The sequence below is a fragment of the Sinocyclocheilus anshuiensis genome, unplaced genomic scaffold (genome assembly GCF_001515605.1).
Source record: "Sinocyclocheilus anshuiensis isolate Anshui unplaced genomic scaffold, SAMN03320099.WGS_v1.1 scaffold1392, whole genome shotgun sequence".
NCBI lineage: Eukaryota > Metazoa > Chordata > Actinopteri > Cypriniformes > Cyprinidae > Sinocyclocheilus > Sinocyclocheilus anshuiensis.
Genome location: NW_015542476.1, coordinates 241,402 through 263,363, shown reverse-complemented (window position 1 = coordinate 263,363; position 21,962 = coordinate 241,402). Strand labels below are relative to the sequence as shown.

Below are 21,962 nucleotides of genomic sequence, written 5' to 3'. Positions count from 1 at the left end.
CGAGTCGATCGGACTCGGAGAACACCCGGCCGTTATCAGAGTCAGTCAGCGCTGTGCGTGTGTTGTTTTGTAACTTTCAACTTGTAAAATTAGGATGAGAAAAGTGTGAGTCGGTAATTTGAAATAAGGTGGAGAAAAAAAACAAAAAAAACACGAGCGATGTCATCAGAAGCAGGGTGGGCGGAGTTAATGCACACGCACGGGGATAATGGATACCTTCATGAGTGATGTGAGAGCACAGAGATGATAGCAAATAAGTAAAGCTAACGTCAGCCCATATGGCACTGGACGAGCAATCGTTATTATAATCCAAATGGGCAAACAGTCTAAATTATTATGCAAGTTGATTCGAGATACAAAAAATGCAAAACTGCAAAGTCGCATTTGTCATTCGTCACCGTGACAGCAAGTGGACTTTTGAAACTGGAATAATGAGTGGATTACGCATTTCAATTGGCAAGAGAGGAATAACACGGATGGAACTTTCTTGGCAAGGAGGATTGTGTGCATCACAGTCAGGTACAAGGGAGAAGGCTTCTTATATTAGGTAAGACAAAAAGTGTAATTTTCGCAACTTGTTTATCGACTTGTTAATAGCAATTTGCTGTGGAATATGTGCCGATTGGGTCCAGTCGGGTCTGTGTCTTCCCGGCCGGGTTCGGGTCCATCTTTCAAATAATTGACGGTCCGCGTCGGTTCCGGGTAGTACATTTTTGACATTTCTCGGTTCTGCACGGGCCCGGGTCCAACTTTCAAAATAATAGACGGGTCCGGGTCGGTTCAGTGTAGCACATTTACGGGTCTCTTCGGGTTCGGGTACGAATTTTTGGACCTGTCTAGACATCTAGTTCACATGCCTGTTTGTAGCACTCTTTATCATTTAAATATTTGCTTCCCACCATGCACATGCATGACACTTTCTTTAAACAAAATATATATTTAAAAAAATGTTAGCACTGTTATCACAACAAAAAACAAGAAGAATAATTTTTCATACTATATGCGGCAGATAAAGATATGCAATAACTATAAATTCATTCCTTAATCCACCTAACACAAATCATTTCTAAAAAAACTAAACTGCAAATACACACTTTTGAAACATCACTGTGGTTATGACATCACAACCATGAACATATCACTGCCTACACTTACATATTGTTGCGTCCTCGATATTCAGCGTTCTGCCGGTCAATAGCCAATCATAACAGAAGTCATTTACATATAAAAAACAAAAATGGTACAGTAGCAATTAAATAAATACATAAATGCTCTCTAAGGTCAGACAGTGGGTAGAAAATGGTCATATAAAATTAAAGACTCAAAACTATAAAACTAAAATTAGACGAAGCAGATTAATGGTCCTTCTAAAACAATCAACATTTAGTAGAAAATAAATCCCCTAAATACGTCTATTTTTGACATTCATTTGATTTGAAATCCAGTTTACACACTAAAAACAACCCTCTTCTCCATCCACCGGAACAGAACAGCCTGGTTTGTTGGTAAATGGTTCAACTTATGGCTGGTATCATGTTTCCTATGTCTCCTAAAGTGCCATCTGGTGCCAAGAGGACAAACAGCACAAACGAAATGTTTCAGTGCATTATGGGTGAACATTAAAAAAAAATTTTAAAAAAAAAGCAAGCAAGAATTCAGAAATTGATAAAACTAAACCTCATCTGTATATTGGCTTTCTACAAAAAATCGCACAGAGAAAATTGTGTGCATGTTGATACTGCATATCATGAATATTCATTTAGATGTAACTGCCTTTTTATATGTATATCCTTTAATTTAAGTGCTTTCAACAGCAGAGTTGTTTTCTATTAAGAGCTCTTGACTCTTTCTAATAGAAGTCACAATCAGACTGTCTGGTAACGCAGGGTCATTTTCAGCCAAATGAATGCGATGATGCAGAACATACACAGAGATACACACACAAACATCCAAGCACAGATTGTAAGTGGCACAAAAGTAAGCTGCACTCACATCAGCCGAGGCATTGGGCACACAAAAATCCATTTGGCCCCACAGAAGTCGAGGGTACTCATCCCCTATCTGTACAAGCACAGCCATCCATAGTCCGCTCCAGCCAAGCCATGCTGAAAGCACAGACAATTACTACACTTAATCCAATCAAATGAGATGCTTTTGGGATTAGCAGCATCCGCACATATAATCTCATTTGTGTAAAGAATGGATGAGCAGCTCAGGCCCTGGGTTTAGAGCAGCGGCTGATGTAAATGCTGCTGATAGAAGGTAAAACGAGGGCTGTGACTGACTGGGAATTCTTAGATTCTAATCGAATGGCTAAAGCTAAACTGGGAAAACGCTGCCAGATAATGCCCAGATTAACGAGGGAATTGACACTGAGCGCAGATAAAGTACCTGTTTTCTGCCTCTCCCTCAAGAAAAAAAAAAAAAAAAACACACTCTCTCTATATCTCTATATATTCTCTCCCTCTCTTTAGTTCAATCTGGTTGATCAGCTGGGTGGTTGGGCTGAGGTCAACCTGGTAAAATAAATGATGACTGCTTTGAAAATGTTGAAAATGAATGGAATCCTGCTTTCCCAACGATGTAATTTATCAATACATTAATAAATAATAGATATTTTATCAAATAAGAGTGTAAATGATATCATACAGAATGACTGTAATGCCACATGAAACTGTCTGTAGACTACTGTGGAATTCATAGGATTTAAAAGCACCAAATATACATGTTTAATAGGAGCAAATATTACTGTTTACTAGACAAGAGGCTCCAAACATTTCATTTTGGGTCCTGCTATGAAAGTGTGCTTCACTGGCAGTCTATCATGACTGCTGTTTGCACTGGGGGCGGGGGGAAACAAAACTATTAATTGTTTATTAGACAGTGCCTGCCTGGAAGCCGGACTTCTCTATATGATTTACATTTAGTCTTACAGCAGACTTCCATTTCACAATACTTCAATTAATGTCCACTTTAAAGATTTTAACTAGAAAAGAAAATAGGAATAAACAGCTAGACCTGAAATGTGTCACGGCAGTCTATTTCTAGTACCACTACCAAAATGTTATTGTTCTGCAAATTGTGAGCATAACAGTAAAGTGTATCAAATTTACGGTAAAATAAAGGACAGCGAAACTTTTTGAACCACAAATTTGCATAGAAATGAGCAAAAACTCAAGAGCAGAGCACAGCTGCAGTCTGTTTAGAGTGAGGGATATTTATAGGATAAGGGAAAGAGAAGGTGCATGAAGGAGCATCTCCGAGAAAGAGGCAGATGACAGATTGGACTGCAAAGTTCTGCCGGTTTTCACTGACAAGAGAGGCATGTCAAAAGTGACCTCAATAACCAGTCTGCTAAACAGACACACAAACTTTCAGACCACACACACTCTTCACACGTCATTGTTCACTGTGCAGCATTTTATGCAGCATGGACATGAGGAAATGCAAAATCTCACATTTACATATGGTGTTATGCCATAGGAATTAGCACACAGAATGCAAACACATGCAAAAACATCCATACTAAGACTCAACTGCCACATTCAGCCGCTCATACAGTACATCTCTATTCACAATCAGTAAAGTTTTAAAATAGGTCAGAACCAACTGCCTTTTTATTGTCTCCAGTAACACATATTGCCATGACTGTAACAACTGATCTCCAGTCAAGACAGTGACTAAAAGTTTAAAGTTGACATTTTGATGCCATTTTTTAAAGATAATTTTAACTAGTTTAAAACAATGGTTCTCAACCACGGGGCCGGGACCCATTAGATGGCCTCAACTCATTTCCAAGTGGGACGCAAAAACGACTTAAAATTATTATAAATAAGACAAAACAAGTTAAAATAAAAAAATTAAATTTAAAAAAGACTTATTTTAATTTGATCTTTCAACAACTTTAATTTTAAATTAAATTGAAAATATGATTTTTTTTCTAGTTATCTCAGGCTCTAAAATATTTTATTTGGCAGAAATTGGCAGTAATTTATGAATAATAATAGACATTGTCACTGAGAAGCACTGGTTTAAAACTATCCAAACACACAAATCCTCTATAGACTCTATAGAGCAAATGTTTGTCTGAATGGGTTCTTCTAGATGACATTAGAGGTGTAGAAATTAAACACTCCAGCTTTAATAAAGACTGGAATAAGATGGGAAATTGTTGTTTACCTGTCGTTGTCCACTGGTCTGAAGCCTGGCAGGATGTGTCTGAAACTGCTGTTCCTGTCCAGTTTAGGCTGACTCTTAGTCCGCTTTATTGAGCCCTTTAACCTGCGACTCAAAAACCCCTAATGAGGAAATGACAGAGAATAAGAGAGACATTATAATAGTCACAGGCAGTGAAAAAAAAAAACTTATTTCATCTTGATCTTTCACCACCATTTCATACATTCACTCTCTCGTTAATTATCCCACATTATACACCCTTTTTCTGTGAAAGCACCTGTCACATTTTTGCAGCTCAAGACTCAACTTCCTTTAGGCACCAGTTACCATGGAGACTGCAGGTTGGCATCAAGGGCATGGAAAGGAAAGGGAGGCATAAAGTGAGAAAGAGTGAAAAAGAAAAAATGAAAGCGAGAGCGTGAAGTACCGAAAGACAAGAATGAGAGTCAAGGACAAAATACGATCCGCTCATCCTCACTGTAACGCTGCTATAGTAGAAATAAAATAAAAAAAACGAGAATGTGAGAAAGTAAGTGTGAGAAATGCAACGGAGAAAGAATAAGAAAAGGTGTGGAAAGAGTTTCTGGAGGAAAAGAGAGGCGAGTCAAGAGACATGAGAAGTTTCTGACAAAAACTGTTAGTAAACAAACAGAAAGCAGGCCGTTCCCCCCTACCAATTAACACATCTGCATATTCTACATAATTAAAGCACCCTACTGATTACTATTCACACAGACATCTCTTAATCACAGAGCAATCAGTCAGAGTATTGCAGCCTACCGTTCGCTAGCATCGAAAGAAAACAAAATCAAATCAGAAGAGGACTGAGAGAGACAATGACAAGAAGACATCTGAATAATAAACAAGCTCCCCTGTCCAAACATAACATGAATTGCAAAAATATTGAAGCAGTAAGCTTCAAAGCTTGCTTCAAAGAAGGTCATGAGTTTATAATTTCATGTTGCCAGGTTGTCATGTCAAGTGCTCTGAATAGAGTAGAGAGCATTGATGATCGGTTTGACAGATATTTCCTAAATTAATTGATTTTCAGCATTTGGTGGATCTCTGAAGAACAGCGCCAAACAACGATTTTTAGTTGAGAGTTACAATACCGGTTTACTATGTTAATATGTTCAAATGTAATTTATTCCTGTGATGGCAAAGCTAAATTTTCAGCAGCCATTACTCCAGTCTTCAGTGTCGCATAAGCATCACTGGTAGAAATTGGAGAAGACTCAGGTGGTGCTCTGGTGAAAAACAAAACAAAATATATGTGTAAATTTAACAACAGCTGGATGGAAGAATTCAATTTCATGTCTCAAAGCCATATCGACTGCCCACGCCTTTTGCAAAGTGTTCACTGATTTTAATATCAGACACGGTGGGAAAAATGACGTTACTCAGCACTTTAAATCACAACGGCTCAACTGTGCAGCGGAGGCACAGAAGGGCACACCGGCCAGTGTTAAACACTCTCCTGCAGTGTGTGTTTCATTCATACCCAAAACTCGAGGCCGCTCTCACGCAGAAAGTCCAAAACAGACTCATAGATGTAATATCTCATGACGTGCCAGGAAATCCCTAATATGGACAAAGGCATCCAGCTATCACTGTAGCTGAGCTGAACAAAATACGTAAAGACAATACATGCACGATTGCGACAATTTATAGTTTGTGTGTGTTTTTCCAAGTCATCGCCAGGTAATAAATGAAGTATCTGAATAATATATTTTCTGCAATAAAAATGAAAAAAAAAAAAAGTGTAGTGAAAAAAAGTGTAGTATATAAACAAATCATAAAATTGCCATTAGACAAAAAAAAAGCGAATTATTGCATTTGACATTTCTGTCCCCCTCACTTCTAAAATGATGGCATCCATCAACTCTGCTAAAATGTACGTAGTGCCAGTATGTGTGCTCATTGGCGCCCCCTCGGCGAGCGCCTAGTTTGTCTATGCCTAGAAACGGGTCTGCATTGATTCTACCTCTTACCAGCATTTATAAAAACTGCTCTCATGTTCGATTATTGCAAAGACCCATTCGTACCAAGGACAATAACTATAACTGTAAAGTTTAAATAATTGTTCTAATTCTATGTGAATATTACAGTCCACAACACAACTATAACATTAACGACACAGAGCAACAATATCAGTGTAATCACTTTCAAAATGTTTTTTTTTTTTTCCAGCTAATGAATGATAAAAACATTGACAGCCTATCAGAATCCACGTGACTTGAGCCTGAATGAGCTTGAGTGTTTAAAGCAGCAGATGAAATAACTGCAACACACTCTTATAATAAACAGAACATTATCATCTTTGGTGTGGATGCCAATACATTTATCGTTATAGTTATCTTTCTTGGCGTAAATGGGCCTTAACCATTTTATTTTAAACTATTGCACACAATATCATATGCACACAGATGTAAAAAATCTGATTAAATGAAAAATAATCGAATCAGTTATCAAAACAGTGTTCGTTGTAGCCCTAGTAAATAATTCAGTCATGGTATGCAATGTCAAACCGTGTTAATAAGCAACTATCGATCAGGTCTGTCAAACAGGTCATAGATGTTGACAGTCAATATCCAAGGCCGGACCAAGGTCACATGTGGCCCTCGGGCACACATTTTTGCAGGATTCCATCATCATCCTTAGTTCTACATTAAACCACAAGGATGCTTTGGCTAAACAAATTACGAGACACATTTGACCTTTTCACAAATTGAAAGCAGATGGGAAAGCCTGGGTTAGGTGCAAGTGGTAGAAATTAATTAAAGCCTATATCAAATAGCAGCCAGGAGCAAATCGATGGAAAATTACCTGAAATACATTTGCATGAAGCCATTTTTTTATTATAATAGCGTATTCATATGATTATATCTAGCTAAATAATACCACTTTAAATACATTTCCCAATGCCTTGTCACTTGTCAACTGTATAAAGTATGTCAGGCATCCACTGAAACTCCAATAAAAGGGTCAGATACAGTTTAACACACAACAAACCTGAGGCTACTGAGTAACTCATCGATCCAAAGAAAAAAAACACCAGTAAACTTTCTCTGTGTTCTTCTGCTTTTCCCACACTCCATCTTTAGCACACACACACAGCACCGATTAGTTCACAGAGTGGGTTTTATACTACCGTAGAAACATTTGAAAGCATTCACAAAACAAATCTATTCTTCCTTCTTTCTTGATATGTACAGTAATTATATCACTATTTCTCTCATATAAGAAGGTCATTCGATACATCTGCTCATGCCTCACGGTCAAAACCAGACCTTGTATTAATGGTGTTATTCATGCACAGTGAATAAGAGTTCATAAAGGAGGATAAAATAATGCACTCAGAGAAAGAAAGGGGAGAAAAATTACATGAGCTCCTGATTCCAAAGGGTACAGTACCATTGCCTACCAGCGGGGGGAGCAGGGGGATTATAATAAGCAATAATAAAGCGCTATTTAAATGCATCAACAAATAAAGCACTATATAAATGCATCATTCATTCATTCATTCATTCATTCATATAATTACTTCCCTAATTGCCCATGTACTGACCTAACAATCAAGGTATGTGGCATCTTCCATTCATTCATCTAAAACAATGACATCTAAGGCTTCCATTCTTCACCTTGAACCTGTTCAAACATGTACAGCACTTGGAAGAACTATGGTGAAGCTTCATTGTTCTCTGATCATGGATGATTTGATTTCACAGGAGATATTTGCAAACTATGCTCTAGGCTAGACAAGTAATTGGGCCTGAAACTGCAGAAGCTCAGAGGTCAAGTGGCCCTCGAGTCACCTCAGAGATCTCATTTAAATGTAATTACATTTGCATTCAGGAAATGATAAGCCACAAACACACATAAAAAGCCCATATGGACACTTTGTAGAACTGTATTTTATACAGAGGGTGAAACTACTGAATACCACCTGCTGTTGATTCACTTCCGCAACTGGCATATAATGTGAGCCTCAATTTGAAACGATTGCTAACAGACTGCCTTTCAATCATGAGAAGTTTTTCATCCTTTGCTAATAGAGCTCACGCTCATAAATATATCATTACAACTTCATACCAATTACAGTGAGCATTTGAACGCTGTTAAATCTTCCTTGATGCCCATCAATAAAACATTCTCTTCAAATGGAGCTTGTTTGGGATACATTTGTCTGTAATTGTGTGTAATATCCTGATGTATAATCTAGCCTTTAAATATAGCCTTGATCCAGACCTCAACTTAATACTTAGAATATTAGGCTTGGTCTAATCCTGTGGTTTTGGGCCGGATCTTGCGTTTCAGCTGTTTGGTTATTTGGCTGAATGTGTTGGTTGAATGTGCACTGGGTTTTTGCTTTTTAACTAAAAATAACACCACAGCTCACATTTATTGCCTCAAGTAGGAAATTAGCATTTGACAAAATGACTTGAAACCTAACGTTTATTAGAACTACAGAGTTTTAATACTAAAGATCTGAAGTAGTAGTAGCAATAAAGATAAGATACATATGGGCACAGTATGCATCGCATCTGGATTCCAGACTGTGTTTGATCAGATGCACACACACTTACACATGACAAACACACATATAATACTCACTGTGACCCTGAAGGGTGTAGCAGCAGCAGCAGTGGGCTCCATTGTGGGCAGGGGTTTGTCAGGGGCAGAGCCTGGCATGCTACGTCTCCGCCCTGTTTTCTCAGGTGGAGAGTCTATGAGACAAGAGGGACAGGGAGAAATTTATTTATTAAAATGACTGTCCCACACACACACACACACACACACACACACACACACACACACACACACACACACACACACACAGAGTATACAGACATTTAATTGTAAAATGCAACTGCCAAGAATAAACCCACGTGCACAAATCCCAGCATAGTGTGGATGTAGACTGTGAGACTCTCACAGAATGTAATCACATAGGCAGATACCACATAAACAATCACCATGCCAACACATCCATTCAGTGACTGATCTTCCACTGTCATAATGTAAGAGTTGTATGTCACAGATGTCCTAATAGCTCATTCATAAAGTCATCAAATCTCTACCTCATTGTGCCACCAGTACACAAAATTCTTAAATCCTCCCACTGTTCCTGACTGCCCTTCATAATTCACATGCTGGGAAAAGTGCAGGAGTATGAATTCTTTTCAAGCATCTTCTCACCCAATTTCCTAGAACTGGTATGTTGTGTGGACTGGGAAACAACATGGACATGACCATTCTTTAAGTTCAAGATTTTACTATAGGTTCAAACAAAGGGAAAGTCCTATGACTGTTCGCTATTCATTTAATTATTTTTAGACCATTTTAGCTCATTTTCAGCTTATTTTGCAGTTCACTTACAGTACTTAATAATAAACAGCCGTGGCCAAAAGTTTTGAGAATGACACAAATATTAACTTTCACAAAGTCTGCTGCTACAATGTTTTTAGATCTTTTTGTCAGATGTTACTATGGTATACTGAAGTATAATTACAAGAATTTCATAAATGTCAAAGGCTTTTATTGACAATTACAATAAGTTTATGCAAAGACTCAGTATGCAGTGTTGACCCTTCTTTTTAAAGACCTCTGCAATTCGCCCTGGCATGCTGTCAATCAACTTCTGGGCCACATCCTGACTGATAGCAGCCCATTTTTGCATAATCAATGCTTGGAGTTTGTCAGAATTTGTGGGTTTTTGTTTGTCCACCCGCCTCTTGAGGACTGACCACAAGTCCTCAATGGGATTAAGGTTTGGGGAGTTTCCTGGCCATGGACCCAAAATTGAGAAGTTTTGTTCCCCGAGCCACTTAGTTATCACTTTTGCCTTATGGCAAGGTGCTCCAGCATGCTGGAAAAGGCATTGTTCATCACCAAACTGTTCTTGGATGGTTGGGAGAAGTTTTTGTACCATTCTTTATTCATGGCTGTGTTTTTAGGCAAAATTGTGAGTGAGCCCACTCCCTTGGCTGAGAAGCAACCCCACACATGAATGGTCTCAGGATGCTTTACTGTTGGCATGACACAGGACTGATGGTATCGCTCACCTTTTCTTCTCCGGACAAGCTTTATTCCGGATGCCCCAAACAATCAGAAAGGGGATTCATCAGAGAAAATGACTTTAACCCAGTCCTCAGCAGTCCAATCCCTGTACCTTTCGGAGAATATCAGTCTGTCCCTGATGTTTTTCCTGGAGAGAAGTGGGTTCTTTGCTGCCCTTCTTGACACCAGGCCATCCTCCAAAAGTCTTCGCCTCACTGTGCGTGCAGATGCTCTCACACCAACCTGCTGCCATTCCTGAGCAAGCTCTGCACTGGTGGTGCCCCGATCCCGCAGCTGAATCAACTTTAGGAGACGGTCTTGGTGCTTGCTGTACTTTCTTGGGTGCCCTGAAGCCTTCTTCACAGCAACTGAACCTCTCCCCTTGAAGTTCTTGATGATCCGATAAATTATTGATTTAGGTGCAATCTTACTAGCAGCATTATCCTTGCCTGTGAATCCCTTTTTGTGCAAAGCAATGATAACTGCACGTTTCCTTGCAGGTAACCATAGTTAACAGAGGAAGAACAATGATTTCAAGCACCACCCTCCTTTTAAAGCTTCCAGTCTGTTATTCTAACTCAATCAGCATGACAGAGTGATCTCTAGCCGTGTCCTCATCAACACTCTCACCTGTGTTAATGAGAGAATCACTGACATGATGTCAGCTGGTCCTTTTGTGGCAAGGCTGAAATGCAGTGGAAATGTTTCTGGGATTAAGTTAATTTTCATGGCGAAGAGGAACTTTGCAATTAATTGCAATTCATCTGATCACTCTTCATAACATTCTGTAGTATATGCAAATTGCCATCATAAAAACTGAGGCAGCAGACTTCATTCTCAAAACTTTTGGCCACGGCTGTAGTGTGACAAATACATTTTACAAATATTGTAAAATATAATATTTGTACACTTACTATACATTTTATTAATATTCCATGTAGTCTTTAAGTAGTAATATAAGGTCATAAAGGTTTTACAGAAAAATGTAATTTAAAACACTTTAGCATGTGACACTGCAGACAATGCTGGACAACTACACACTAATATAAACAGAATTTTGAAATGAAAACCAAAAGCATTTCTTGAACAGTGGTCAATAAATCATTAATTTTGCCTATATTATTATCAATGAATTTAAAAGTTGCCCTGTGTATTTTGCTCATGGCAAATAGGAGAAATGAATGATCAACTATGAACAATAGTATATTATAATCTGTCATACTGTAAACTGCATTTAGTCATCAAACATTTATGAAGAGGGAAGACTGTTCAGATGAACCTGAGGGTGTATTCACACCTGTCTTGTTTGGTTCGATTGAATAGAACACAAGATCGTTTCCCCTCTTGGTGCGGATCTTTTTGGCAGGTGTGAATACAGCAATCGCACTCGGGTGCGGACCAAACAACTGTACCGAGACCCAGCTGAAGAGGTGGTCTCGGTCCGCTTCCAAACGAACTCTGGTACGGTTCGTTTAAGGTGTGAATATGACCCGACCTCGATCCGACCCAATTGCAGAAATCACGCTCAGAAACAGACAGCTCACGCATATAGTTTCAATTTGCGTTTCAATGGCTTAAATCACTTGTTTTTAAACCACAATGCTTAAAAGCACATGCAAATGATGAGTTTTATTGACCATGGCGCACAGCAACGTGACGTGAGCGCGCTAAATAGGCTAAAGTTTGCCGCAAAAACTACCATGACCACGTTGGGGGAAAATAGTAATGAGATATTTGAATGATTTATTAATATACTAGTGTTTTATGAGTCAGTGTCGCAATGAAGTTGATGATCCTGACTCGCCATCTCATCATTGGACGCGCCTTTAGAAAGAAATGCATCTTTATGGATTACATAATAAGAGTTTTTGTTTTGGATTTGAATTATTTCGTTTTGTAGTCATTTAAAGCTTTCTATAGATATATTATTCATCGTGTCTGTAAGGAAAATATTCGCAGAGTTTTGGTGCATTTTTGTGAAGCGCTCCTGTGCAAGACAGAGACGGCAAGCGCATCCTATTTCTTTTCTTTATTTTAAGTCGTAATTACAACATCGTATGACATTGTCTCATATGATGCTCATAAGTTTCCTCATATTGCGTTAGTATCTGATAACACCAAATCAGTAAAAGAATAAAAATTGCACTACGAAAGATCTCCATCGTTAGCCTGTTTTTGCACTTCCTGTTTTTCCCTGCTTGAGAATTTCTGTCCAATGAATGGATGACCTTAGCACACGTGTGATTTTGTTTACAATTTCTGGTTCACTTGCAAAAAAGGGCAGTGTGAAAGCGAACCGCACCAAACTAACAAAAAAATCAACACTGTATTTGGTCCAGACCAAAGCAAGTGAACCAGCGGACTTTCCTGGTGTGAATACACCCTGAGACACCCTGCTAGTCTCATAAATGATGGCACGCTTGTGGTCGCTCCTGAAGGTTGTCCACTTCGATCAAGTTTTCAATGGCACACTAGTAATAATGATTACTATTAGTAGTAACGGATAAGTACGAATTGATAGACAAAGGGCAAATGATAACAACATAAAACCTCTATAGCGAGCAGTGCCACTCTGTTGCTATTATTTCACAACAGAACTAGGATGTTACCCAGGAAAGCTGTAGCCGAACATCTGGTTAACCTAGCATACCTAAACACATCTTCTCTCAGATCATGATCGCTTTCAAAACAGATTTTAAAAAGCTAAACAAAGATTTTAAAAAGCTAAACACAAAAATGAATGAAAAAGAAGCAGGTGGAAGTGCAAAGGTCTCACATTATCCTGCTAAAACCCTTCAACAGCAGATTATTAAACTTCAATCAAGTTTCCATCAAGCCCAGTGGCGATGTGTAATGAGAATTCAACAGTGAGGAGCCGTGTAGTTTGATCTGGGAGAGATGGCTTTCACTTTCTCTCAGTGTGTGAGTGTCTGTTTGTTAAAGATATAAGATGTGAAGGAACGCAGCTGTGAGAGACTGAGAGCGAGTGTCTGCTTGAATTGACATCCAAAAACAGTCCTTGTGGCTGCTATGTGTGTGGTTCTAGATTAATGTGAGGATCAGTGTGGTTTCAATCCTGCTTCCCTCAGGAGAAGACCGTTTCACAAGTGTCAACCACCTGTATGTTCAGGAAGAAAACAAAAAAATAAATGCACAAACATAACAACAAACACACACAGGTCTTATAAGACAACATTTATTTAAATGTAACCTATAACATTTATTTATTTGAAAATTATTACCATGGTGCCCTATGACTACTAATTATCACCATAAAGGATTCATTAAAGGTAAAATGAATTCATTCAAGTATGACAAAAATATAGCAGAAGGATTTTTAAATATACATTTAATTATTAATTTTAGAATTTATTATATGATTATAATTCATAAATTAAAATTTATTTACATAAAGTATTTCACAAAATATGGCACAAAATTATTTTTAAATATACATTTTAGAATTTAAAATATGATTATAATCATTTTTAAAAATTAAAATATAAATATCCTAAATTTAAATTTTATATCTTTTTTTTTTTTTGCAAATTATTACCATGGTGCCATGTTGAGAAAAAAAGTACCATGTAATTTTTAGACTGATTAACTAGTCAAATAATAATAAAATAAAATAAATAAAATAATAATAATTTATTCATTCATTTATAATTCATTTTAATTATTTTCTGCTTTATTGATGTACAAAATTGTACTTTTACTTCAAATGAAAACACGTCCTTCACCACAGGTCGTGTTTTTCAGTCAGAGATGTCAAACGGCAATTTATTTCATTTTCGTTGATAAAAAGGTATTTGCTGTTAAATATCTTTCTATTCAATTTAAACAAAATTAAAACCAGCATCATAATGTTACCTCTGAAGAACAGTGCAATAAGGCAAGAAGATGTGACCACCCACACACACCAGCACCTGCATAACTGTCTCTTCTCCTTGAGCTAAACATGTGTTTCCATTAGACCCAGCTGTCCTCGCCGACACCATGATTGACAGGTACCTTCCCAGTGGTTATACAGAACAATCACCTCGCTCTGCTGTTCCCATAGCAACCACATCTCAAACCTGCTGAGAATTCAGCCAGTCTTAGAATACTCTCTTACAGAAGCAAGACCAACTATCAGCGTGCACACACACACACACACACACAGGTCAGAAAACACACTTCCTGAGCTGTGGGCTGGGACACAATGTTTCTAGGTTTTCCTGTAGAGGACATTCCTCCGTGAGAATGAAGTTACGGAACATGATGATCTAACACACATACAGTCATAAGAGCACTGAACAATCAACTCCACAAAACCTGACTACATTAAGAACTGAAACACACTGTTACATGCAGGCAAACTAGATTATTGTACACATAATTGTAAAGTCCAAACCTTGGAAAAAAACCTCACAAATTTACTGAAGCATGTGATTTTCACCATTTTAAATCAACATTTTAAGTTCCCTCTTTTTAATAAGTTCTTATTTGATCAAAAATACAGTAAAAATAGTAATATTGTGAAACACAATACAATTTGGAATAAATAATAAATACTTAATAAATTGATGTATATTTTAATGTATCTATTTTAATATATAAAATAGAAACACTGTCGCATAATAAATGTCTTTGTCACTTTTGATCAATTGAATGTATCCTTGCTAAATAAAAGTATTGATTTCTTTCAAAACACCAAAAACAAAAATCGCACTCATCCCAAACTTTTAAAGGGTAGGGTAGTCTGAATAAAATGCTAGTAGCAGGATTGTAGAATGTATCCTTGCTAAATAAAAGTATTGATTTCTTTCAAAACACCAAAAACAAAAATCGCACTCATCCCAAACTTTTAAAGGGTAGGGTAGTCTGAATAAAATGCTAGTAGCATGATTGTAAAATGAATAGATGTGATTATTATGATCATTTGATAAAATGAAGAGAGCGTGCCGTATGTTTGAGATTATTTTACTTTGTTGAAGTATCCAATTGTATTACGATTTGTTTGGCATCACAACCGATTTGAATCGTTGAATATGTATTTGAATCGATTTTCGACCGGCTGGCGATTAATCGTTACATCCCTAGATATGTGTGTGGGAAGCACAGCAAAAGAAAGATTCTGTTTTTGCAACTTTGAAAGTTTGATGTGAACTCAGACATTCCAATATTTAACACACACACACACACACACACACACACACACAGAAAGAGAGACCTACTACGCACATATAAACAGCAACTATTGCAAATCAACAACAAAACCATGAACTAGTTAAAAATATTTCACTGACTGACCGACTCTAGCACAGCATCCAGCTATCAGACCATTCTGACATAGATTTCTGCTTTCCTGCCTGTTTAATCACATTTATCTCTGTTGTCCTTTCACCTCCTTCGTTCATTTCCTGTCTTTCATGTCTTCATCACTCTCTTTTTCCCATTCTTTCACTCTCTTCCTTTGTCTGTTTTGACTTTCCAGCCTGACCTAGATCTGTTGTTAAGTTTACTACAGACATTTTTATCAGAACACTCTGACAAACTGTAACCTTGGCGAGTTTTTTTTTTACAATGGTATTTACCCTAGTTTCCTGTATAAATAGATAGATGTGACGCTTAATGGAAACTCCAGCCGAATTCCGGCTCAAACCCATCAACATTCCCTACAGCATTCTGCAAAGCAACTGTATTTCCTCACTTCTCGGCACAGAGTATGATAAAATCATCCGTGTTGAGGGCGTAAAAAGTGAATCATATCAGATTGTGTGACCACATCACAAAACACATTTGATGTGCTACAACACCTGTCTCTGATTATAAATGTTATATATAGATGTTTTTTTTTAAACTATGAATAATGATTACAGAAAATGATGGGGAGAAGAGGTGGTAACAGGAAAATGTTGGGAGCTGGAAGTTGCCTATAAGAGCACCACAGCACAATGTATCAAATCACATGCACCAGTTGCTAAGCTACAGTGTGACAACAATTCTAGTGAGAAGATGACAAGACACGATGGGGAGAAGAAATGGGAAAGGTATCCGAAAGTGATGCAGACCAGATTCAACCTCACATTGCTCACATTAGCACCATGGTGCAATGTATCAAATCACATGCACCAACTACTATGCCACGGTTGACAGAAATGAAGATGAGAAGAGGTATGAATGGGATTAGAAAGTGATGTGAGCTGGATTCAACCTCATATTTCCTACATGAGCACCATGGCTCAATGTATCTACTAGAGTACAGAACTGTAAAGACATGACAACAAATATAGTAAAGGCATGACAAGAAATTATGGAAAGAAGAAGAAATGGAATTGGGATCAGAAAGTGTTGCAAGCCAGATTCAAACTCATGCTGTCCACATGTGCACCACAGTTTAGCACTAGCCACTAAACCACAGCTAACATTAATGATGATAATGAGAAGAGGTAAAAATGGGGTCGCAAAGCCGGATTCAACCTCATGTTGCCCAAATGGGCAGCATGGCACAATGCATGAAATAACATGCACCTACTAGGCCACAGCAGCAGATAGGAAATGATGATTAGAGGAGGTGAGAATGGGCTCAAGAAGTGTTGTTTCCCCTAACACCATTGCACAATGTGTCACAGCTCCAACATAGTGACACTCTGTCGGACCAATTTCCCAGTTTTAATCTCGGTCGCATCTAGAGTAAGGAACCGCGAAACTAGTCCTACATCAGCAGTGCAGCACAACCTCCACCATAATCTTCTGACATAGCGTTCCTGTGAGATAATGCAGAGCAAACATGTGAAAACCACAGCTGCATGCAACTGTCAGTCACCGCTAAGTCCACTAATCACGATCCCATGTGTTTCCTAATCAGACCTTAAAAACCATAGCATAGCAAAACACATCGACTGTGGGAAGAGCAGGGGTTGTACTGTTCCCAGAACAGGTTATTCCTCACACAGCTGTGTCCGTGTGTGTGGTTCACAGGTTGTCCATTTAGCAGCTGATATAGTGGTGATGTAATGCTGTATTATCAAAAATGAACAGAGGGGAGGAAGGAAGGGAGAGCTAGAGAGAGAACACACTGCACAAACACTCACATGCAGCTGGCTGTGGTGGACGTAAATACATAGGCTATAATTTTCTCTCCAGATCCTATGCATGTGCTCAAACAGGGTTATTACAGTATGTATGTTTAGCCACCCCATGTGAGGGGTGTGTGTGTGTAATTGGTTGTGTAATAGAGTTGAGCTCAGGTGAGCTCATGGAGGCACCATTACCTCATACTGGTGCCGTATTTGAATATTCAGATCCAAAGTGCCGCCATCTTCTGTCATGCATGAACTGATAAGCTATCAGTCAGCTGAACCAAAACAAGCACCACAGATAACAAAGCTCATAATTCTGTTCCATGTACGCTCAATTTGCATGATCCCACTGGTGACGTGCATCTTCACACGAGTAATAATGAGTGTGTATGTTTTACTTTTTATTACTAGGCTCTCTGAAATACAGGTTACTTATTGGAGGACAAGATAAATAATAATAATAATAATAATAGTAACAGAGATCTCCCATGCCCACACAGACATTGCAACATTATCCCTACTAAACAAGAACTGATCTTTTAACATTCAGCTTGAAAGTTAAGTAGATCAACCCCCACAAAACATGCAAAATCTTCTATGACAATCATTCCACTGGAAAACTTCCTGATTCTCTCTGTCAAACAAAAACCCACACATACTTGGGTGTGCGTCACTGAACAGAAAATATCATTGTCATTCAAGCAAATAAACCAACATACTGAGTTTAAGACATTTATCCTAAATGTTATAATCTCTCTATAAATCACTGCTTCTGTTTGCTCATACTTTTTACTTCAAAAGTTTACCACAGTGATGTCACCTTAAACCTGCCAAGTCCCCAAAACAGCTGTGCCATTACAAAGCCCCATCACAAAGCACCTCATCTACTACATGAATCGATTCTCTCAGTGACTGAATTAAGTTTGAATGACTCAGGGATCTCGATTGACCCCCTGTGTAATAAGCCCAGATAGCAATAACCTAGATGAGAGTTTAAAGAAGACATTCACAGCCATCACTTCTGAAATTACTCAGTGTGTGTGTGTGTGACAGAGAGAGAGAGAGAGAGAAAGAGAGCGCAGGAGCTTGTTGGGCCATACTGAAGTACTGAGTTCCTGCTTGACTGGTTTGGAAAATTGTGTGAGTATGAGCGTTTGGTGTGTCAGGTTCAATACTTGTGGCTGGTCACCTGTCTTGTTGTTAAACCGTAAAGTTACAGCTGATAATAACCCCTTCTCCACACAGAAGCTCAACTCCAGCCGCTCCACATGAGGGCTCGTTAACTTACTTTACGGCTTCTGCGGTATTAAACGGTCATACTTAGGTGTTACAACTAACATTAAACTGACAGAGTGACTAAGTTTTTTATACAGGGGAGTTAACCAATTATTCAAGATCGGATGGAAACAAACATTAAAGAAAATAATAATACGTAAAAATAACACATTAGCATTAAATACGATATGTGACCCTGGACCACAAAACCCATCATAAGGGTCAATTTTTGGAAATTGCGATTTATACATCATCTGAAAGCTGAATAAATAGGCTTTCCAGTCATCTATGGCTTGTTAGGATAGGACGATATTTGGCCGAGATACAACTATATGAAAATCTGGAATATGAGGGTGCAAAAAAAATCTAAATATTGAGAAAATCTCCTTTAAAGTTGTCCAAATGAAGTTCTTAGCAATGCATATTACTAATCAAAAATTAAGTTTTGATATATTTACAGTAGGGAATTTACAAAATATCTTCATGGAACATGATCTTTACTTAATATCCTAATGATTTTTGGCATAAAATAAAAAACAATAATTTTGACCCATACAATGTTTTTTTTGGCTATTGCTACAAATATACCCCAGCGACTTTTGGTTTTGTGGTCCAGGGTCACGTATGCTTTTGTACTTAATATCAAAAAAAGGCCACAGACATGAGACTATGATCCGTCCATGTTGATGTTTGATCATCTTTAATTGATTTTTCCGTACATTTCTGCCATATGTACATTAACTGACAGTCACCACTGATAAGCTACTACTAAATATTGTAGAAACTTAATTTTCTGTAAAGCTGCTTTGCAACGATTTGTATCGTGAAAAGCGCTATACAAATAAACTTGAACTGAATTGAATTGAATGTTTCTTTTATACAACATTTCTATGAAAAAGGGGTTAACACTACTTCACATCACAGTACTATGTCTTTATGAATAAATACATTTGTCAAATTTGATATTATATTAAACAAAAGAAAATAGTTCCAAAGTCATAGAATCAGTCATTCAGCATTGCCAAGCAACATATAGTAGTGGCACTTGGTTCCTGTAGGAATTTGTTGTTTTTGAATGAATTGGCTGAGTGAATGTTTCAATTACTTTTTAATGATACACAAACCCTTTGTCACCTACTGCCATAACAATTTAATCTCCAAAAAGAGTCCCACTACTAATGCACAGACTCATAGTTTGACAACTGGCAAACTGTGATTAGACAACAATGTCTGATCATCACTCACATTTTCACATCACGTTTCTCTTTAACACACACACACACACACAACCAAACAATAGTCCAACAGAAACACATTAATAGCAACTCTAAAATGGTTCATGGTTAAAGAGGAAGTGCTTGCATCCAGTTTTTTTAATCTAAAAAGAAGTGCAAAATAAAGTGATTTACATTTCTTAGAGTTCATTCATTCAATCATGTTCTTAGTCAGAATTAAAATAAACAGAAAAAAACAGCTTTCATAACAAGTACTCAGAAGAGTGCTGCCATAAAGTGGTAATAACTGTTTATGGCAGTTGCACTCTTATAAACGGGCTGTTATGATGTTTTACTACTGTGGCAACAACAGAAATCTTACACACAAACTTAACATACTGCAGCTAAGTGTGTCAAATGTAACAGTTATGGGTATTATTAACATATACTGCACTGTTGACAACATATAAAAGTACTTTAAAAGGCTGGAGGGAATATTTCAGAAACAATGTAGCAAAGTTATAACGAGATGTTTACCCCTATTGTTTGTGGCTCTGCTTCTACTCCTGGAGCGGCTGCGCTGTCTCTGTAGCCTCGTTCGACCCAGGAGTCTGTAGTAATATCCTGGTCTCCCAGAACCTTTCCGTGTAACATCTGACATAGCTCCGAGCACGCTCCTGTCACACACACGCCTCACATACACACGCTCAGTCAACAAAACTTGAAAGATCCCTTCTGTGCATAAACCCCACAGTTGTGCAGTGACATCCAAAGTATCAGAGGAAATCCATTCCAGCACTCAAGTCTGGGAAAAGTCCAACAGTAGGAGGGAAAGTTTGCTTTCTCTCTCTCTCTCTCTCTCTCTCTCTCTCTCCGTTGCTTGATTTCTCACTGAGAGGGGAAAAGCTCAAAAGGCTATTCAGTGCCACATGCTCTCTCTCTCTCTATAACACACACTCTGTCTCTAAGTAGTGGGAAGGCAGAGTTATGCCATTGAACACAGAGAGCGAGCCAGAAGACAAAGTTTGTATGAAGAGTCTTTGTGAAAACCAGGGCTGGATCAGGAGGTGGTGGAACATATGTGACCCTGGACCACAAAACCAGTCTTAAGTCGCTTGGGTATATTTTTAGCAATAGCCAAAAAAAACATTGTACGGGTCAAAATGATTGATGTTTCTTTTATGCCAAAATCATTAGGATATTAAATAAAGATCATGTTCCATGCAGATATTTTGTAAATTCCCTACTGTAAATATATCAAAACCTAATTTCTGATTAGTAATATGCATTGCCAAGAACTTCATTTGGACAACTTTAAAGGTGATTTTTTCAGTATTTTGATTTTTTGCACCCTCATATTCCAGATTGTCAAATAGTTGTATCTCGGCCATATTGCCCTTTCCTAACAAACCATACATCAATGGAAAGCTTATTTATTCAGCTTTCAGATGATGTATAAATCTCAATTTTGAGAAATTGACCCTTATGACTGGTTTTGTGGTCCAGGGTCACATATGTGTGAATCGGATGAAATTTGTAAAGAACATTTCTCAGTCACATTTTACTTTTTTTTTTTATTATAACAAAAATACAATAAAAACTAAATACAATTACGAAATAATGTTGCATCAAGACAACTATCCTATTTTTAGTACTTGTGTAATTTCAATAAATTTTCTTGATTCTGCACTTATTTGATCAAAAATACAGTAAAAACAGATATCTTTTAAAATATTATTACATTTATAATTTATTCCTGTGATGGCAATGCTGAATTTTCAGCATCATTACTCCAGTCTTCAGTGTCACATGATCCTTCAGAAATCATTATGATATGCTGATTTGCATGCTCAAGAACCATTTATTATTATTTTTAATGTTGATGTTGATTATATTTAAACAGCTTAATATTTTTGTGGAAAACCATGATACATTTAACTTAAATAAAATTATACATTCAAGGCACAATATGGGCGCGTATTCAAAATAAACAAATAGACAAAGGTGTAGTTTGATGACGCTGTGACTGAGTGTGGAGTCATGGGAGTTATCGTCTTCATCCCCACAGCCGATGCAAACCGACGGGACTCGGGCAGAAATCATGTTCATGGATGAGCTAATTATTTATTAACGTAGTAGAATGAAGCAGGGTGAGGCTGAAAGCCGTCGA

The 21,962-nt window shown here is 37.7% G+C and overlaps 1 protein-coding gene across 2 annotated transcripts in view; it reads right to left on the bottom strand.

Moving 5' to 3' along the window:
* Positions 1-21,962, bottom strand: part of LOC107693836 (disabled homolog 2-interacting protein-like) — a 171,142-nt gene that overhangs the window by 68,767 nt on the left and 80,413 nt on the right. Inside the window, exons 1-3 of one of the 2 annotated variants that reach the window (XM_016493360.1) lie at positions 20,330-20,583; positions 8,791-8,903; positions 4,180-4,298 (exon numbers count right to left, since the gene is read on the bottom strand). In XM_016493360.1, the coding sequence (XP_016348846.1) occupies positions 4,180-4,298; positions 8,791-8,903; positions 20,330-20,453 (356 nt within the window). In that variant the 5' untranslated portion in view covers positions 20,454-20,583. Of the gene's footprint in view, positions 1-4,179; positions 4,299-8,790; positions 8,904-20,329; positions 20,584-21,962 lie in introns of those variants that run through there. The other variant, XM_016493359.1, reaches the window with a different exon arrangement.